Consider the following 20989-nt stretch of genomic DNA (forward strand, 5'->3'; position numbering starts at 1 on the left):
ACAAATGTGTATTCCGATGCGTAGGTCGCAAGCGACCAACGGATTGGAAGGCACGTTCACACACAACCGAGTCGTAAACGAGAATGTATTCACGGTCACTAAACTGTCGAGCACAGCTGTGAGTTCAGAGACGCAGCTCGCAAGCGGGCCACGGATCGGAAAGCACGTCCGCGCACGACCGAGTCGTGAGCGAGAATGTAATTTTGTGAAACGAAGTTTTATTTTTAGCTGACTTCAGAAAAGGGAGTAGGAGGCTCTCAATTCGACTGTATTTTTATGTGTTCTCAGAGCTTTCCTCAAAGGAAACCAATTTTCATGATTCTTTTTTTAAACTTGTGTTTCTCCCACGGTGTGCTACCATGTAAATCTTATCGATATCTGACCTTTTTTTATTATTTTTTTATGATTGAAAGATTACTGGTGGCCCGGAGGCCTTTCCAGTTTCACCAGGACAGATGGGCGAGCAAAGGCTCAGCCAGGAGTGGTGGGATTTACTAACAACTACCCGAACGCCTCCGAAAGAGACCAAACAACTCAAGAGCAATTGCTTCGCGAATGAATGATTATCTGACCTTTATTGTTGTGCTATGCTTAATAATGCATATTTAATTGATGCATATCCGATCCGGGCAACGCAAAGCCGCTGTCGCCCGAAATATGTTTTGTCGGATCCCCCGGACCCACTCTCCGTGGTTTATTAAGCCCTTCAAGCAACGGTCACAGTCCTCTTCGAACTCGTCTAACGAAGAGATTAAACACACTGACTCTTTCGCCGAATCTTCTCAGTAGATTGCGATGGTTCTGGTGGTAGTTTCTGCGAAACACTGCTCTTGCTAGGGTTCGTGTTAGCAAATTCTTTTAGGTTGAGCCCGTGAGCTCACTTACTCGTCCGCGTGTAGCTGGAATGGTCATATAGCTATCAACGAATAGGTAAAAAAAAAATTAACTTCGACTACGCTGATAATGAACTTTTTATTTTGTTGAATGCTTTTTTTTAAGTTATACTTCTTTAGGCGCGTTATGAAAAATTATTGAGAGAGAAATTTTACAATGCGCGCGCACCGTGACACAAAATTAATAGAATGAAGTTGCCCACTAAATCGCTCATTGCAATACGACCGACGTAACTTGGCGAGTTTGAATATAGCCGCAGGTGAACTTTCCGAACCGTACCGAGAATTACCGAATTTATACGATGTCAAGAAAAGGGATGTCCAATATGCGTGTTTGAGGATGTTGTCGATTTTTTTTCAAATTGATTAAAATTTAAATAAAAAAAAAAAAAAAAAAAGAAGTAAATTTAATAAAAATAAAGTATAACTTCTTACGCGCGTACAGAAAAGTACACGCACCCTTTTTGTATTATTTTTTTTATATTATATTACATTTAATTTTTCCTTCATTTTTCGAATGTAGTACTGAAAAACTTTTGTCGAGTTAAATTGAATTTACAGGAAATATAATCAATTAACATAATCTTAATTTTTATCGCTATTACTTTCATTGTCCATTGCACATAAATTCGTAAAATTCCCACTGGTTTTTTCAATCGCCAGATAAAAGTCATCCAAATTTTATAATTGGGTACAAAGCCGACCTGAAAAAAACTATTATATTTGAAATAATTATATTTGAAACGTCGAAAACAATATAATGACAATAATAATCGCGAAATAAAACACTAAAAGAAGTTTTGATTATGTTTACGACTCGCGAAAACCGAAGAAAAAACTAAAAGTTATTCATCTAATAAAATCTAACTTCACTAAATAACGTGAAAATTGAATTATATTCCAGAAACAAGTCAATATTTTCTGCTTTTGTTACGCTTTGTCGTCTGAATAATATTTTTATAATCTACACGTCGGAGTAATAAAATACGTCAAGTAAAGAAGCTATGGAAGATGCAAGTCAATGATGGACGAGCTTGAAGGATTCTTAACGTCGGCATCGTAAATGTTTGTTAGTTTAAGCTGACAGATTATACTAATAGCTTTATTAAAATTTTCTCAAATTAAACTCCCCAAGAGGTTCTCGTGAAAAGGTTAGCTCTGAGTGGATGATATTAAAACGATGACAAAGTTGAATATAATTTTATGACGTACACTTTTCAAGTTATGTATTTACATTCATTACTTTCTTTAATATTCATGAATATCTAAGAAAAGTCACAATCGCATTCTCAGAGAAATTTAACTCCAATTTAACAAAATTTTTTGTCATAAACGTCTTTTATTCTCGGGTTCACTGTTTTGTTAAAAACGCGTTCCAAAACCAGCAATCAGCACGAATAATTTGCTATATAAATATTCATTTAATACATAATATTCTAAAGGTATTCAACCTAAATAAAAATATTATACAAGAAATTTGTGTGTGAAATTACAAATTTCATGAAGTGATCAAAGCTTTATGTGAAGATCGAGATATTGTTGTGTTATATGTAAATTAATATGGTAAACATTTTGTAATCCTTAATTACACTAGCTTAATCACATCGATTCGCGCTACGAAACTGCAAACCGGATAGACAAACGAGAAAGTACCTTAAAATATTTACTCTGGGAAATCGATATTGCCTATTTACGAATAAAACTATGATAATTTGGAAACGGCACATCTCAAGGCGTATGGCATTGAACTCGTAGTAGTCTACAGCGTGAAATAACTACATGGTATTAACAATTTGTCCACCTATCGATGTGTGCCAATAATGTATATATGTATGTGTACGGCGATCGGTTTTCCAGTTTTATTTATTTATTTTTTATTGCTTAGATGTGTGGACGAGCTCACAGCCCACCTGCTGTTAAGTGGTTACTGGAGCCCATAGACATCTACAACGTAAAATGGGCCACACACCTTGAAATATAGTTCTAGGTCTCAGTATCGTCACAACGGCTGCCCCACCCTTCAAACCGAAACGCATTACTGCTTCACGGCAGAAATAGGCGGGGCGGTGGTACCTACCCGTGCGGACTCACAAGAGGTCCTACCACCAGTAAATAAACCAGTTAGAATGAATGTTAATGATTACGAAAGCTTAATATTTTAGAAGTTACTCCCAACAGCGAACTATTAAACAACGAAAAACCTATCATATTATGTCAAAAATCTAAAGTCAATAAATATCATACAACAATTCAGTTTTACGCAAGCATTTTATTTACTATATAACTTTTCTTCTATGCGTTCTTAGTTTTCCTCTTCCTATTTTTCTTTTGGTAGACGCCACCTAAAAATACCCTTAAGTAGTCATAAAATTTAATGAAGCATCAACCTGCGTTGTTATTGTTACATAACTGTAATAAAAAACAACTACACTACATATAATACAATTAACAAATGTTTTCACAGTTTTTTTTTACCCTTTTGGCGGTGTCTTCATTCTTTTCATTTAATTAATGGCAGATTTAGTAGTTCTAATCTGATTTCGAGGGTAAAGTACATGTGAAAAACCACATCGCATCACTAAACCATACGTCACGTCAAATGTCAGGCTATTTTGGGATGTGTTCAACACACGTAAAGGAAGTCTTATGACAACCCTCGTCACTGAGTGACAACGGTGCGCTGGTTACACGGAAAACGTTTTACTAGCTACCAGCATTTTATTGGTTTCAATTTCACCGTTGCGTTGTCACGGATAATATGAATAGGTAATTGTTCAAGTGTGAGCTATAAATCGTGAATATCGTTTTCGGTAGCTTGGGGGAGGTTCGAAAGAAATTACTTTACTATCTTTTAAATTTGACAGTTCTTAAATTAATTTATTTAAATGGAACTTATTAATATATATAGAACAGTTAAACGCTCTAAATAGCCGCCTAATTGAAATCCACATTTTCAATCTTGAATTATTACGTCTGGCATTTTGTAGTCAATTCGTAATATATAAAATCGAACTTCTTTTTATCTTTGATTCGCTATTACTGACGGTTTTCGGTTGGCCACTTTTTATACTTGTCTTAACTCTTTGTAAACAGCTACTGATACAAATAACTAAAAACTATGTACTAAATATATTATTATATCCACTATCGAATTATATCACGAAACGACTTAGACGAATTGTTTCATTTGTTAATTTCAAATTGAAATCTCGAATATCGACCTTCCTACCTTTTTCGAAATAGACGTAAACATGTCTAAATAGTCAAAACTTTTTTTACAATATAATATAATAAGTAACAATAGGGGGAGACAAGTTACAAACAGTTATCTGGCCGCAAACTAGAATGTCTTGTACTTTGGGATCCAAAGATAGATTAATGTGTATTAAAAACCCAAATAAAAAGCAAAAAAATGTGTTTATCACACGAATGTTTAGTGATGTGGGAATCCACGACCCTCGACCAAGCAGGTAGGACCGCTAACTTCTAATTACATATAAAAATAAATTCCAATTCCAATACTGTGGTATACAAGTCAGAATTATGAATTAAGCAATATATCAATTAAAAAATTATGTTAATAAATATGAAGACTTTCATATAATTTTCGAAAGATGTAAATCAATATTTGACATAAGCACTAGGACTACACCCTAAACTTTTTGGCCGCCACACGCGGGACGGCTATTAGTGCAGTTTGTTGAGTCTAACAGATTACAAGCATGATGACTCATCAGATCCATTATGTTATAGAGAAAACAAAATTTAATATTTGTACAACAGATCGTGGCGTAGCTTACAAACGCTAGGTACATATTTGTATGAAATGAATTATTTCTACACATCACTGTCGGTTCTGGTCGATCGGGTTACAGAAAAGCTATGCCTGAGACTATTTCGCCTCGTTAAGGTCAACCATCGTCGATTTTTTTCTTACTAAATTTGTTTTTTGGACGATCTACGGTTCCTTGTAGTTGTTTAACCTTCTTATCTTCTATTTTTTACAGTATTATTGTGACAATGTACGATCAATGTCTGAACAGGTGTGCACCAAGGTTTTCTATTAAAAGCAGCATTACACTATCTGCATTAAGTCATTTTTATTAAATTACTAGCTGACCCGGCAGACTTCGTAGTGCCTCAATCGATAAATAAAAGACAAAGCAAGGGGACACATCAAAAGAAAAACAAAATTGTTTGTTTTTATATAATTCTGACCTTTTTTTATATTTTCTCACCTTTTAAACCTTTCCTGGACTTCCACGAATAACTCAAGATCAAAATTAGCAAAATCGGTCCAGCCGTTCTAGAGTTTTAGCGAGACTAACGAACAGCAATTCATTTTTATATATAGAGATTAATCATTACTATAAGGATTATTAAAAACAATTATTTCATAAGATCCATTAGAAGAATTTTAAGTTTGCATTTAAGGACCTTTAATATATTGAAATAGGTGGTATTATGTTACATTTTCTTGATTGGATCTTCGAATGGTCGGAGTTATGCACCGAGTCACAGAGTTGGCTATCGTGCTTTACGTGTGTTACCCAACCGACATTGCGAATTTAGCGGCATAGAGCGACGTCAATACATTGACAGATCCATTGGAATACGTGGTCCCGTAAGCACTATGGGATAAATGGTAACGTTCATTATCGGAGGCCAAGATCTACTTCGGGGTCATAGCCCCAGCGCAGTAGTAGGAGTAGTAGTAAGCACTATGCAAAACTGGGTACAGATGAAAGGACTTTTTGAACCCATACGAAAAAGAAAACAGGAATTAGATGTCGAACAAAATATTAGTTTCATCGATTTCGTCGGTTTATTATATCTGTAGAATAGGGATCCCAGCGCATAAAATAAAACTTCAACTGTTCCAAAATCTTCTAATAAAATAATAATTAACACTTTTATTACGTCTTGCTCAATTTTCAACAGTCTTTGCCATCTTTCTTTTTCTCTGTCATTCTGTCTGTCATTCTCTTCTCCCTTTCTTTCCGTTTTCTCTCACTCACATCTTAACGCTCCGTTCCACACTCTTTTCATACGTTCCGTTCTTACCAATCCTACATATCTCATATTATATTTCCAATTATATACATACATAATGACATCTCCGTCGAACGGGCATCCTTGGGGCGAACTGCGCGTCTAGTTGAAGTGTTGATCTCGGAATTTCATCTGCTTTATTCGGGTTCAGTCTCGGGCTGGAATCGGGCGTAGGGCGAAAGTGCAGAGGAGCCGTTTAGTGGGTCACCCTTTAAAATCAGCGACCCTGGCTCTTAAAAGCTTCAGCCACTGAATCACACATATCTCGCCAGCACCCAAGACACAGGAACTTCGTAGAATTCGGCCTAAGGCATTAAAAACAAGGGTATGAAACCTTCGTTTTTATACCGACTTCAAAAAAGGAGGAGGTTCTCAATTCGACTGTAATTTTTTATTTTTTTTGTTGCGTCATAAATTTTAACTAGGCAAATCGATTTTGATGATTCTTTTTTTATTAGAAAGCTGACGCTTCCCGTGTGGTCCCATTTCAATTAAGTCCTGTTCTGATAATGGTATCCATGAGAAAACCATATAAGTCTTAAATTTGTATTAAGTGCGTGCGCGACAAATAGACGAATAACTCAATAACTCAATATCACGCCAACCGATTTCGATGATTATTTATTGTTTCTAGTGTATATTATTTTGTTTTGGAATATCTTTTTTCTATTTGAAGTCGGTTTTTGTTAAAGCATGTCTATTTATTTTGTTTTCACATAATAGCCGACTGTCTAACAGCTGTTCCACTGCTTTAAACATAGTCAATGTCTCATTAGTGAAGGGCCCTAGACGAAAGGTTCCTAGAAATATACGGTCATATCTCTCCAATAAATATATTCATAATATTTACGAGACTTGCGATTATGATACAGTTTACTTTAGTAACAGGACTTGTACTGGTAAGCCTTTTAACAGATTCATCAACGTTTCATCAAAATTCCGTAACTTTTAGTTAATAAAACTGACTTGCGGAGACCTGCACGGAGCTTCGAATTTAGCTCCCAACTAGATGTTGGAGGTGTGAAAGTTCTCGACGAGTTTCACAAACTATAGTTTCGTAGGGTTGCTTTTAGGTTATAATTTTATTTTGTAGACCAGCGGACTAGGTCGTAGACCGACGTATTAATTAGCTATAAAGGCTTATAAGCTTATAGACTTCACAATGGGCAATGCCACCCACATTTTTTTACAATACGGAACTCTCAATTGTATTTCATAGCGGCTTTCCCATCCTTGAAAACGGAATGTATAATTGCTTCACGACAGAAATAGGTAGAACGGTGCTATCTACACATTTAGGTTGACAATGTAACTTAGTTTTGTAGCTCCTAATGTTTTGTGAGCATGTAGTTCTCTCTTGAGGCGAGTACCTATAACCGTTATATATTGCCGCATAAATAATTAAAAATAATTTTACAATTAAACCTCGTGTTTATTGTTTTAATTTTATTACCAATACCAACAGAAGCATAGTGGTAATATTATGTATGCATTATAAATTTGAACAATAGTGAAATAACAATTTATAGAAAATTAAATTTAAAACAAAATTTATCCACAAAATTTAACGATTTTTTCTTGTTATTTACTAGGGGTAGGACATTTTGTGAGTTTGCACGGGTAGGTACCACCGACCTACCTATTTCTGCCGTGAAGCGGTAACGCGTTTCGGCTTGAAGGGCGGGACAGCCGTAACTGTAACTTGTAACTATACTTGATACCTTAGAACTTATATCTCAAGGTGGGTGGCGACATTTGCGTTGTAGATGTCTATGGGCTCCGGTAATCACTTAGCACCAGGCGGGCCGTGAGCTCGTCCACACACCTAAGCAATAAAAAAAATTGTTAAACATTTTATGTTTACTGTATTGTTACTGTAACAATTTCAAGTATTTTAAGTAACAATTTTAAGTATTTAATTTTTTTTAATGTAAACAAAAAAAAGATTGAGTAGGTACCCACCCTATTCAAAGTTGAATGCATCTTACTCTGAAACACGCTGAGCGAGAACGTTGGAAGCGCTCGAGATAGAAGTGCTTTAGTCCGTTCTGAATAATATTTATTATAATATAAACATTATAATGCTAATGAGGATGTTGAGAGCTTGTCCAAAGAAATAAGAATTGCTCAGAAGTTCCTTTAAAATTTTCAATATTATTCTGTTCGAATTAAGATGTTGATTTAAAATCATAATTTGGAACGGCAAGGAAGAAAATTGTCTTTTTGGGCCGAAGTTCCTTATGAAACGATGCGGCGGGGTACCCTAACCGGGAATAAACGTCCGTAACGTAAGATTTTTATTAGTAATGCACAAAGTGTACGACTTAACTTTGTAATAACGTACAAAAAATAACATATTTTTATTATATAACTAGTCAGGTCATAAGTATTGTCACACAGTAAAAACTTTTCTTTTAGAATGCTGGCCACAAAAAAGTTTATTGAATTCGAATTCCGAATTGTTCATGAAAATAAAAATGTATACTTTTAGAATTTTACTCATTTTTAAATATGGAGTGGACGCTTAAAGAAGACCGTGTTGCAGTTATTGCGTTGCATCGGTGCGGTTACGCGCCAATTCAAATTTTTAACATACTGAAAAATTTGAATATAGCCAAAAGATTCGTTTATCGTACCATCAAACGATACAATGAAGACTCTAGTGTAGATGACAGGTCAAGAAGTGGTCGCCCTCGGTCTGTTAGGACTCCAGCAGTGATAAAAGCTGTGAAGGCGCGAATTCAAAGAAATCCCAAACGTAAGCAGAAACTATTGGCCCTTCAGATGGGGTTAAGCAGAACCACGGTGAAGAGGGTGTTAAATGAAGACTTAGGGCTTCGGGCATATCGAAGAAAAACAGGACATCGTTTGAATGCTCGTCTAATGGACCTGAGACTGAAGAGATGCCGCGCTTTGTTGAAGCGGTACGCGGGAAAAAATATCGGGAAATTCTTTTTTCGGATGAAAAAAATTTTACCGTAGAAGACAGCTACAACAAACAAAATGATAAGGTGTACGCACACAGTAGTGAAGAAGCGAGCAACCGTATTCCGCGTGTCCAACGAGGTCATTTTCCATCCTCGCTCATGGTATGGTTGAGAGTTTCTTATTGGGGCTTAACAGAGGTACATTTTTGTGAGAAAGGTGTAAAAACGAATGCAGTTGTGTATCAAAATACAGTCCTGACGAACCTTGTGGAACCTGTTTCTCATACCATGTTTAATAACAGGCACTGGGTATTCCAACAAGATTCGGCGCCAGCTCATAGAGCGAAGAGCACACAAAACTGGCTGGCCGCGCGTGAAATCGACTTTATCCGGCACGAAGACTGGCCCTCCTCCAGTCCAGATTTGAATCCGTTAGATTACAAGATATGGCAACACTTGGAGGAAAAGGCATGCTCAAAGCCTCATTCCAATTTGGAGTCACTCAAGACATCCTTGATTAAGGCAGCCGCCGATATTGACATGGACCTCGTTCGTGCCGCGATGGACGACTGGCCGCGCAGATTGAAGGCCTGTATTCAAAATTACGGAGGTCATTTTGAATAAACTTTAGTGTCATAAGAATCTATGTTTTGTTAAGTTCTTTTTGGTATATGAATGGTTACATAATGAATAAACTTGTTTCAATTATTTTACATTAAACATGTGACAGAATTTATGACCTGACTAGGTATTTTTTATAAATCATTGTGAATAAAAAAAAGTTGATAGCTTTGTAAAGTAATTTTTCTTATCATTAAAAAAATCATAATAAAAAATGTGTACCCGAATAATTATTTTCTTTATAGCTCGAATAGAACTTAAAATTTATATTTTTATAATAATTAACTTCGTTCCTATCCGGAGCCCTACGATACCACACATCTTTTTTTTTTAAACTTCGAATGCTGATGTCCCAACTGAATGTATGCCTTTGGGTATGAACAACGTCAGAGGTAAATTAAAACCAGTATCTATAGCTTGATCTAGAGTCTGTATACTAAATGAGTCTTTCTTGAGAAAATACATAATTATGGCGCGTCCCGCGTCCTTCGGCAGTGCTTATTTAGTGATTACGAGAGGTCACGACCCCCAGCATTGAGGATTATCGACGCAAGGAGTTAGCATCTATAGTTTAAAACTCCTTTCAAACCTCATTTAAAAAAAGTCAAGTGATGGCGCTTACACGTCATTACGGATCTTCCCAATTCATTAACGGTGCTTTTAGGTACCACAAGCACCGGCCACCGTCCTCTTCGAACCCGTCGCTTGTGACGAAGGGCTCGACGAGCGAATTAACCCATAGACACAGCCCACTGAGTTTCACGCCAGATCTTCTCAGTGGGTCGCGTTTCCGATCCGGTGGTAGATTTTGCGAAGCACTGCTCTTGCTAGGGTCAGTGTTAGTATCACTCCGGTTTGAGCCCCGTGAGATCACCTACTAGCTAAGATTACGCTGAAATAGCCTCTCAAGGCTATCAGCTTAAGTAGGAATAAAAAAAAGATGGCGCTCAGCGAATAGTCATTGTCGACCTAAATCTATCAAGAATACTTATATATCTGATTACAACGAAGAAAAGGGAACTTGAATAATTTTGTGAACGCTATACAACACTGTAACTAATATGCATGTAGAGGCTTATCACGCTCGAGTGAACATAATTCTCCGGCTTACCTGTAACTTTTTAAGCGGACCAACTCTGGCCGTATTGTACAGCGCGGGGTGCTTCGACTCTTTCACTAATTCCATAATAAGGATACGTTCCGTAATCGACATAGTAATATTGAATGTGGCAATCAATAAATTACAATATATGGTCTAGATTAATCTAAAACTTTAAATTATTTAAAACTAGCTGACTCGGCAGAGTTCGTAGTGCTTCAATCGATAAATAAAAGACCTAAACTTTTGTATAAAATAAACTCAAAACAAAGAAAAGAAATCCGTCCGACGGGGGATACACCAAACGGAAAACAAAATTGTTATTTTTATTTAATTCAGAGCATTTTCATATTTATTTACCTTTTAAAACAAATAATTCAAGACCAAAATTAGCCAAATCGGTCCAGCCGCTCTCGAGTTTTAGCGAGACTAACGAACAGAAATTAATTTTTATATGTATAGATTTTCTTCGGTTTTCACGAATCGTAATATATATAACTCTGTACTTTTTATTTGAATCAGATTATAATATATGATGAGATAACTTTTGTTTTTTTTTTGTTTTTTTTTTCTAAAAATGGTTTTATATTTGACAGTCACCACACATTAAACGTTATGAACTTCATTTTCGGTGGAGGGCTATAATCGTTTCGCTAAGTCAGCTACGACGCTAAGTCAGTAACATATCAGCATACTACGATCGCGTAACTGCAAAGGAATATTAACTGAAACAACGCCGATGTCCATTCACCGATGAACTCCTCAGTCGCCATTTATGATACCCTCTAACCGATATCTCGTCACATCTGTGATGATGCTGTCGAATCGAAGGTTTAATGAAGTCAATGTAGCGAAGCTTGTGATAGGCTGGTACTTTGCAGAGAATGTCTATTGGCCGATGATGTTGAAAATTTCTTCCATTGCTACTGATTGGCATCGGCTTGACATTACTGAAGTCCATGGGCGACGGTACCATTCACCATCAGGTGGACCGTATACTCGTCTGCCTACAAGGTCAATAAAAAAAAAGATTGACAAAAGTGAACCCTCGTACCGAAGACACATTCCATTACGTTTGTACGCGTGACATAAAAATTGGGTATTTCATATTATTGTTGTCATCGTTTATTTGGACGAACAAATTAAATTTTGTTATTAGAGGTAGGTACCACCACCCGCCCATTTCTGCCGTGAAGCAGTAATGCATTTCGGTTTGAAGGGTGGGGCAGCCGTTGTAACTATACTGAGACCGTACAACTTATAACTCAAGATGGGTGGCGCATTTACTTTGTAGATGTCTATGGGCTCCAGTAACCACTTAACACCAGGTGGGCTGTGAGCTCGTCCAACCATCTAAGCAATAAAATAAATAAAAATTACAAACGTTTGACAATGAAATTTAATAGTAAATAGTAGAACACTAACGTACATAATAATTATTACTGTAACCATTTCTTTTCAACACTCTTCAACTTTTTAAAGTCGTAGTGGCCTAATAAAGGATAAGACGTCCGGCGCATTCGTGTTGAGCGATGCACCGGTGTTCGAATCTCAGGCGGGTACCAATTTTTCTAATGAAATACGTACTCAACAACTGTTCACGATCGACTTTCACGGTGAAGGAATAACATCGTGTAATAAAAACCAAATCCGCAAAATTATAATTTGCGTAATTACTGGTGGTAGGACCTCTTGTGAATCCGCACGGGTAGGTACCACCACCCTGTCTATTTCTGCCGTGAAGCAGTAATGCGTTTCGGTTTGTAGGGTGGGGCAGCCGTTGTAACTATACTGAGACCTTAAAACCTATAACTCAAGGTGGGTGGCGCATTTACGTTGTAGATGTCTATGGGCTCCAGTAACCACTTAACACCAGTTGGGCTGTGAGCTCGTCGACTAATCTAAGCAATAAAAAAATAAAAAAATAATTATGAACGTTTGACAATGAAATTTAATAGTAAATAGTAGAAAACTAACATACATTATATTACTGTAACCATTTCTCTTCAACACACTTGGTGTCAGTGTTCTTAGACTAATCGAACACGTAGTGAATCGAAAAGTATTTTACGAAATCTTTGAGATGAAGCGTCTCAAGTTCAAGCTTCTATATTGAAACACGTAAGTCGTTCGTAGTACATTGCTGTCCTTGTACAAAGCACTAGGGAACAGGGACATTACCATAAATTAACCCTGACCAAGCCCGAGAACTGAACGAGCAACGAAATTTGTTATTTAAATGCGATTGGTTTAAAAAGTTTGCGCTCGTAACTTGCTTAATTCAGTATTACTTCAGTTAGAAATTACCTGTTCCATTCTTACTGAGTTTTTTTTGTCTCTCGAATAGCAATTAGTCTCACGGTCCTTCAGGTTATTGGCTATTACAATACCCAATATCGATATAGCACGAATGGCATCATCGTTGACACAAAACGTCCCAATCTTAATCACATTTTAATAAAGACGGTAAAAAAAATATCCTACTTATGCTGATAGCCTTGAGAAGCTATTTCAGGTTCGCCCTAACATGTAGGTGAGCTCACGGGGCTCAAACCGTAGTGTTGCTAATACTGACCCTAGCATGCGCAGTGCTTCGCAGAATCTACCACCGGATCGGAAACGCGACCCACTGAGAAGATCCGGCGAGAAACTCAGTGGGCTGTGTCTATGGTTAAATTCGCTCTTCGAACCCGACGAGGACGGTGACCGGAAAAACTACAAGTCCATTTGAAATATGTTAACGCTTAAAAAATTAAAACCCTAAACCCTAAAACGCTTCAAAAATTAGAACCAAAGCACACTTCGTTTTTCTATTCATAATAATTTACAATTTAGAATTTACCTATGAACACTCACGCTAGTTAACTACAGCTACCCAAATTGTCTAGTATTTTTTTATGATTTTTAATTTCAATTTCATTATTTTCATTTATTTTATCCTTCTGAATTCAAGATAATGAGGCCTTCAATGAATTTAATTAGGTAACTGATCGCAGACGATATGTATTCACTATATAATTAAAAATAATGTATAGTTCTTTTGAAATGTGATTATTGTCTCTTAGTTATTACTTTTCGAATAATCTCCTTTCAATTTTACATGAAAATCCTTTCTGAAATCCTTCGTGAGACCCGCAAGTAAATTATTGACGTCAAAATGGCTGAAACGATAAGCCCTTTCTCGCCAACATAAACCACTTGATATTCTAGAACAGTCCAAACGTCTTATAAGTCTACTAGTGCCATTTTCATACATCACCGAACGGTCTTTGGATTTAAGACTAACTGAAATTATAAACGAAATCATGAATTAATTATAGTACATTAAGCTGACGAATATTAACGAAGCGCACGTGGAATGCATCTATACTAATATTATAAAGAGGAAAGATTTGTTTGTTTGTTTGTATTGAATACGCTCCGAAACTACTGAACCGATTTGAAAAATTCTTTCACTGTTGGAAAGCATAGCGTAGCTGGGTGACATAGGCTATATTTATTATATTTTCAAAAATATTAGGGATCCTTACTCCCAACGTGTACATATTTTTTTTTACATCGCGTGCGCTACTACCCATGCGAAGCCGGGGCGGGCCGCTAGTTAACAAATAAAATAACACTATATATTTTTGAAAATCAATCTCAAATTCGGGCCGTCTGTCCACATAGTGTTCTATATCAACACGATAAAATAACAATGAAGGTATTTTATTCTGTAAGAAATCAATCTATGTCACGGATGGGCGTGCGTTTTCACATTTTTTGTGACACAAAAAAAAAATGCTGCTCATGTGAAATTCAAATCTTTGTCACGTATATCAAAATCTCATTAACTTCGACTTTATGGTACAAATTACACGTCACGTTATCACGGCTTCATATTCGTTCGTATATAAAATTATAATTAAAAAAATTATATTTTAAAGATTAGATAATTATACTGTTACTATAAACAAAAAGTATAAATAAGTAAGTACACATCTATATAAAAATAAGTAAAGATGAAACAGCTCAGTAGATTTATCCCCTCCATTTGTCACCCGACTTTTTAGTTTAATATGTATTGACGAAGCTAGTTCTTTTGAATAATAACTATTACTATTACGTAATAATATGTCATTAGCAAAAGAAAAGAGAAGCCTTGAAGTGTTTGTGATTAATATAGTTCATTGAATTTCAAACGTGGGGCCGAAACTATTTTATTAAATCTGTCATTTCATATTCAGAATCATCTTTGTGTAATATTTTATGTTTCGTACATAATATATATTTATTAAAATATCGTAAATTATATATTTTATCTTTAATTATATATTTAAATTATACTTAGTCTGGCCATAAATACTGTGACAATTAAAAATAAACAAAATATTACATTTGAATTTAGAATCTGTCATTTTATATGATTGCTCATTTTCTCATTTTGGCGCCAATACTGATACCGATCATTCTATTGATAACTGGCCTCAACGTTTAAAGGACTGTATTGCAGCCAATGGAGACCACTTCGAATAAGCTTTTTTTTAAATTGTTTTATATTTATGTATTAAACTAACACACTGTAAAATTAATAAATGTTATTTGCAATAGTTTTTTTTTTAAATTGTAACAGTATTTATGGCCAGACTAAGTATATTAATAAACAATACAGAAAATTGCAATGATTAAATATTAAAAAAAAAAACATCCATACATACAACTGTTCACTAGAACGGCTCAATCACATTTCCTTGTATAATTTCCGTTCGGTATTTCAGTGGAATATAATAATCGTATGTTGTGAAGTGTTTTTCGTAGTATCCGGGACAGGCACCCATCCCGGAAATTGATGTCAACGCCCTCTCGGAGACAGCATCCGGAAAGTAATCGCCCGCGACGCTGGACACATCCATTTCTATAGTAACACACCTGCGGCACGTGTTTTTATTGCCTTATAGACAGATGGGCATACGACCCACCTGATGGTGAGTGGTTACTGTCGTTAAGTATTCTCCACAAGCTTCATTTGAAGAAGGACGTGTCATAGCGCTCGGGAAAGACCGTGGAGGGGAGCCCATTCCAAAGCCAGATGGTACGTGGCAAAAAAGATCTTCAGAGACGCACTGTGAATGATCGCATTTTGTGTACATTTCAGAGTATCAAATGACGAATAAATCGTGTTGATTAATTTCTACAATAACATTGTGTCGTTCTAAGAATCAAAATTAGGTTAAACGATTACAGGAAACTGTTTTTCCTTTGCGTTATTTTGATATATAATAGTTAATAATAAAAACAGTAAGCACTCATAACAATCTATTGCTCAGTAAAATAGAAACCATACGTATACAGATAATCAGGTCAGATCATAAACGTAGCGTATTCTTTACTGACCGAATGCAGAACTTAACATTTTAATTAGATATACATGTCTTTAGAAGTCATCGTGGCCTATAGAATAAGATGCCCGGTGTATTCGTATCAAACGATGCGATATGCCGAAGTCAAACCTCAACCATTTTTTTTTTAATTAATGATATTTTATAAGTATTTTTAAATTATATTGATATTTAATAACAAAACATAGGTATTTGATAAATATAATAATATAATCACGAACGGGTTCCACTATACTGAAATAATTATTCTTCTTCTTATTTGTGGGGTCGGTGTAGCAAGTTCTTTTTTTTGCAGTCAAGCACCATACGACATCTCTGCACTCACATCCTTCTCTTGCATATCCTCTTTCACTCAGTCCAACCAAATAAGAAGAAGGTACTGTCAAGGAATAATGTGAAAACAATGAAAGTCGCCAATTGTGTGGTAAGACGCATTGAGTCGGCATGGTTAGTTGGCAACGACCTGACTCTTTCTACTACGAATCACCATTTAAAATGCTCCAATTTGAACAGTAAAACACCCATTATACTAATTTAAGCTTTGACCTCACGTCTCGCAGTGGACTTCTGATGTTCATGGGTTCTGGTAATTACTTTACAACAGATGGGCCGTGAAGTCACAACAACAATGAAGCAGTACATAAAATTAGCATACGTTATATATGATGTTAGGCAGTCTTCGCGATTCATCGACATCACTATCTACTGCCAATTAAAGGTTTTTCTTTGTCTTATCTCACGAGCACTAGACCACAGACAAACCATCTTACTCCACAATCAAGGCAATCCGGTCACTGGATAGAAAAAAAAACAATTTCATAATAACGTTCTAAGCTACTTTTTATCCTGTGTAGCTCCATCCAATCAAATCCCAACTTGCCTTTATCAACGGACAGGAAATACTATTTAGGGTTGTCCCTTACACCAAACAAAAAAAATTGGAGTCAAAACATTTTTTTTCTGATTTCCTGGCGGATAGGTAAATAAATCACAGTCTACGCCAATGGACCTAGTGCCTTATTGTTATGAATAGAGTAACATAAGAATAGTTGTAGTAAAGTATTTCCTTTTGCATCGGTAGCCAACATCAAACACAATCGGAAGAAACAAAACACGCTCTAACGAAGAGATAGGCGGCAAATTACACGATGTTGTAGCCACTATTACAATACGTCTGGATGCAAAAGGCAAGAGACCGAAAATAATGGGGTGCATACGAAGAGACCTACATTCAACTTTGCGTAGACACGGGTTGAAGAGCAGAGAGTTAAATAAATAAGACATCTATGTTTGTATTGATTGACACGATAATACCAGGGTACGAATTTTTTTTTCAATTAATCCATCATCTTTCTTTCAATTTCTTTAACATCTCACAAGTGGCACAAAGTATACGTTGTCAGGTATACTTTGAAGTTTTCCATGTTCACTGTTTTTCCATGTTTACTGGTGGTAGGACGTCTTGTGAGTCCGCGCGGGTGGGCACCACCACCCTTCCTATTTCTGCCGTGAAGCAGTAATGCGTTTCGGTTTGAAGGGTGAGGCAGCCGTTGTAACTAAACTTGAGACCTTAGAACTTATATCTCAAGGTGGGTGGCGCATTTACGTTGTGAATGTCTATGGGCTCCAGTAACCATTTAACATCAGGTGGGCTGTGAGCTCGTCCACCCATCTAAGCAATAAAAAAAAAACAAAATTCAACAAAAAATATCACCCCAATAAGTATACATCAGAATAAATTGCTACTTCCCATTAACTAAACAACTATCCCTATAAAAGAAATATCTATAGAATTTCATTCTCAATTATTGTATAGACTTTGAAAATAACAAACTTAGACAGACAACCCTAAATGAGAGTAAAAATGAACAAGATTGATGGCGTGTCATCACGTAAACGCCCCTCTCTGAGATATTACGCCTCTCGATAGTGAATTATTGTAGATTCTGGAACATCACTGAAATCATTGACATTTAATCCTTTAAAACAAAAACACATAATCTTTATATTAATACGTGAAGCAAAAACTTTTTACGAAAATTGCGCGGACGGAGGAGTATGAAATTTTCCATACTTATAGAGAATATAGAGAAGAAGTGCACAATGCTAATATTTTTTTAAATAATGCATAAAAGATACATTAAATCAATAAAGAAAACATTACACACACTACATACCATGTATTTGACGCACACACGCATGCATACTATTTATTTATTGTCAAACTTTTGTTCTTGACGTCTGTGGTCAAATTGAGAATAGATTAAATATTGTTTGTCTTTATTAATATTTTTTTATAGAGTAGCCTTGGCGAAATTTGTGATTATAGAAGTATAAAGTACAATCATAATAGTGTACAAACTTACAATTCCAATTAATTATAGTCGAATTTCGACTACTGCGGAACATCTAGTATTAACAGTTACATGAATTTATGTACGTTTGAAATCCGATCACGCCTTGCTGTGACGATACCTGCTAAATACCCATTTTTGTTTCATCTTCTAGTTAGGGTTGAAATGCATATTTCTATACTGCCTATTTATATCGCGAAGCAGTCACAAGTTTCGGTTTTAAAACCAGAAATGCCATTTTACAATGCCATTGAGATTTGCCATTTCAACCTCATGCCTAAGGGTAGCAATCAAGTTGCCATGTCTATGAGCTTTAATGATCACATAACGCCTTTAAATGGACTGTGAGCTCGTTCACTTATGTACGCAATATTTTGTATAACTGTCCGCGCCAGTACTTCACGTACAAGCGGGGACTACGAGGTCTGCGGGGTGATCCAACCACCACCACGGCATCGACGACTCGAGCGGCAAGGGCCGAACACAGACAGTGGACACAGAAGACAACTGGAACGATATAGAATCGCACGCGCGACTCGCGGCTGATATTTTAGTTATACTTTATATACAGACCACCTTACAGTAAAACCTCAAGAACAATAAACTTACTTTTACTGAGCTATCGAACAATAACTATAAATTTACAATACATTACTGCCTGTGATGATATGCTATCAATCTTATTTATTTTGAGTTTTCCACCTAAGAATGTAATTTTCAAAAGACAAACAATCATTAAAAACAAATAAGTGACGAAGTATCATTATAACGGATACTCACATTTAGTTATACTTATACATTTAGCCGGTTACGTACTGAGAAATAACTATATACTCTTCTATGAATTGGAATACATGACGGCTGGTTAATATAAATAAGGATGGAACTTATATGACTCATTCGAGGTCACAAGTCACCGTGTACGAACAGTGGGGCAACTAAAATTTAGCTTTAGATAAGCCTACTGTAAGGTTTCATAATTCGCTATCAAAATACTGTTCATTTTAAGTACGTAGCAATATTCTAGTTTAAAGCCTTTATCCCTGATCTGAAGTTTCGATTTCACTCCAACAAGAACAAAGCTTCATAACGGTAGTTATAACAGTAGACTTGGCTCTGTTCCTGGCATTGCTGACGTCCATGGGCGACGGTAACCACTCGCCGTATGCTAATTTATATACAAGGTAATAAATAAAAAGCTTCAATGACGCTTTGGCATCTATAGAATTAATATCATATAAACTGAAGTTTCTGTTCATCTTAACCGATTCACACATGAAATTGTTAGAACAAAATTTATAACTCTTCATTCTACGTATGAGAAAATTCAATATTTTTTATTTATTTGTACTGTGTAAAATAAATTAAGTTTCACGTAATATGATAATTAATTAAAGGTACAGCAATTGAATTTCTTAGAATAAAATAAAGATACCTTTTTCTTTATTGAAACAGGGGTCTGTCTGTGTTCAAGGACGAAAAACGTATGAATACATTTAATATTTAACCTTTTTTTGGTAAGAAATTCGGCTCCTACCAATTTAATATATTAACCATTCGAAAGCAACAATAGAATATTCACGCAACCATGCATATGTGAATAGAATATTTTTCATCACAAATGTATCAAGTTCAGAAGTCGTCGTGGCCTAAGGGAGAAAATTATTTGAATCGATGCAACTATACCGAGATTCAAATGTCGCAGGCACTTTTACCTATTGTCTGAGGCCAGTGGCGTCAATCATGTCGCAATTTCTATAGGATCCAATAACACAACAATGACAAATATAAAAAAGAAATTAGTAATTTTAGGAAATACATAACACATGTTTACCATTTATCTTTCACGATATAAGAATGACATTGGACGCTAAGACCCGGCAAAAATCATTCGTGAAATTACTCATAGTAGAACGTATAATCGGCACACATAGGTAAGCACCAACATCCTGCATATATCTACTAAAAGCAGATACCATACTACGCTCATGGCACTGCTAAAATCATTCGTGAAATTACTAATAGTAGGGCGTAAAATCGTCACACATAGGTAAGCACCCAACATTCTGCATATATCTACTACAAGCATATACCAGACTACGGTCTTGGCACTGCTAATATTTATGAGCAGCGTCTATTAGACGGTCCTTACTCTCCTTCTGTTTGTAGACTTGTACTAGGATAGAAATCTATACTGCGGCAAAATCAAGCGATTCCATCCAAAGACCGCAAGGAACGAAGCGGCTGTTATACTAATAGTCAATGATGCGAATGAGGGATGTTACCCAACTTCGAGATAAGGCACGGACGCTCGCGCCCCTTCGCGTCATAATTGACAGATTAATCATGAACTAGGCCAATTTTACTGTCTTAGGTTTTCCTCGGGAAGAGACGAAATATACGCTTTTATTTCCAAGATAATACAAAGATAAATTGTATGCTTTAGTTAGATCTATTCGTTTAGAAAGTATTAAAGCGAAGTACTGTCGTTATTACAAATTTGTTGAACTTGGTTCTAAATTTACATGTGAATAGTCAAAGTTAATACTGCACTTAACTGATTCATTTTTCGTCTTTGTTTATCAACTGATTTTGTTGATAAGACAAAATTTTAATAGAAAATAAAGAGGAATTGTATCTATAAAATAAATCTAAGAGTAGAGGT

General features: G+C 35.9%; 1 protein-coding gene across 1 annotated transcript in view; it reads left to right on the forward strand.

Moving 5' to 3' along the window:
• LOC119628823 (ESX-1 secretion-associated protein EspI-like) overlaps nucleotides 1-15458 on the forward strand; it is a 37112-nt gene extending 21654 nt beyond the window's left edge. Inside the window, exon 2 of the mRNA XM_038012575.1 lies at nucleotides 15390-15458. Coding sequence (XP_037868503.1) covers nucleotides 15390-15458 — 69 coding nt within the window. The remainder of the gene's footprint in view (nucleotides 1-15389) is intronic.
• The last annotated feature ends 5531 nt before the right edge of the window (nucleotides 15459-20989 follow it).

Source organism: Bombyx mori, chromosome 8 (assembly GCF_030269925.1).
Source record: "Bombyx mori chromosome 8, ASM3026992v2".
Taxonomy (NCBI): Eukaryota; Metazoa; Arthropoda; class Insecta; order Lepidoptera; family Bombycidae; genus Bombyx; species Bombyx mori.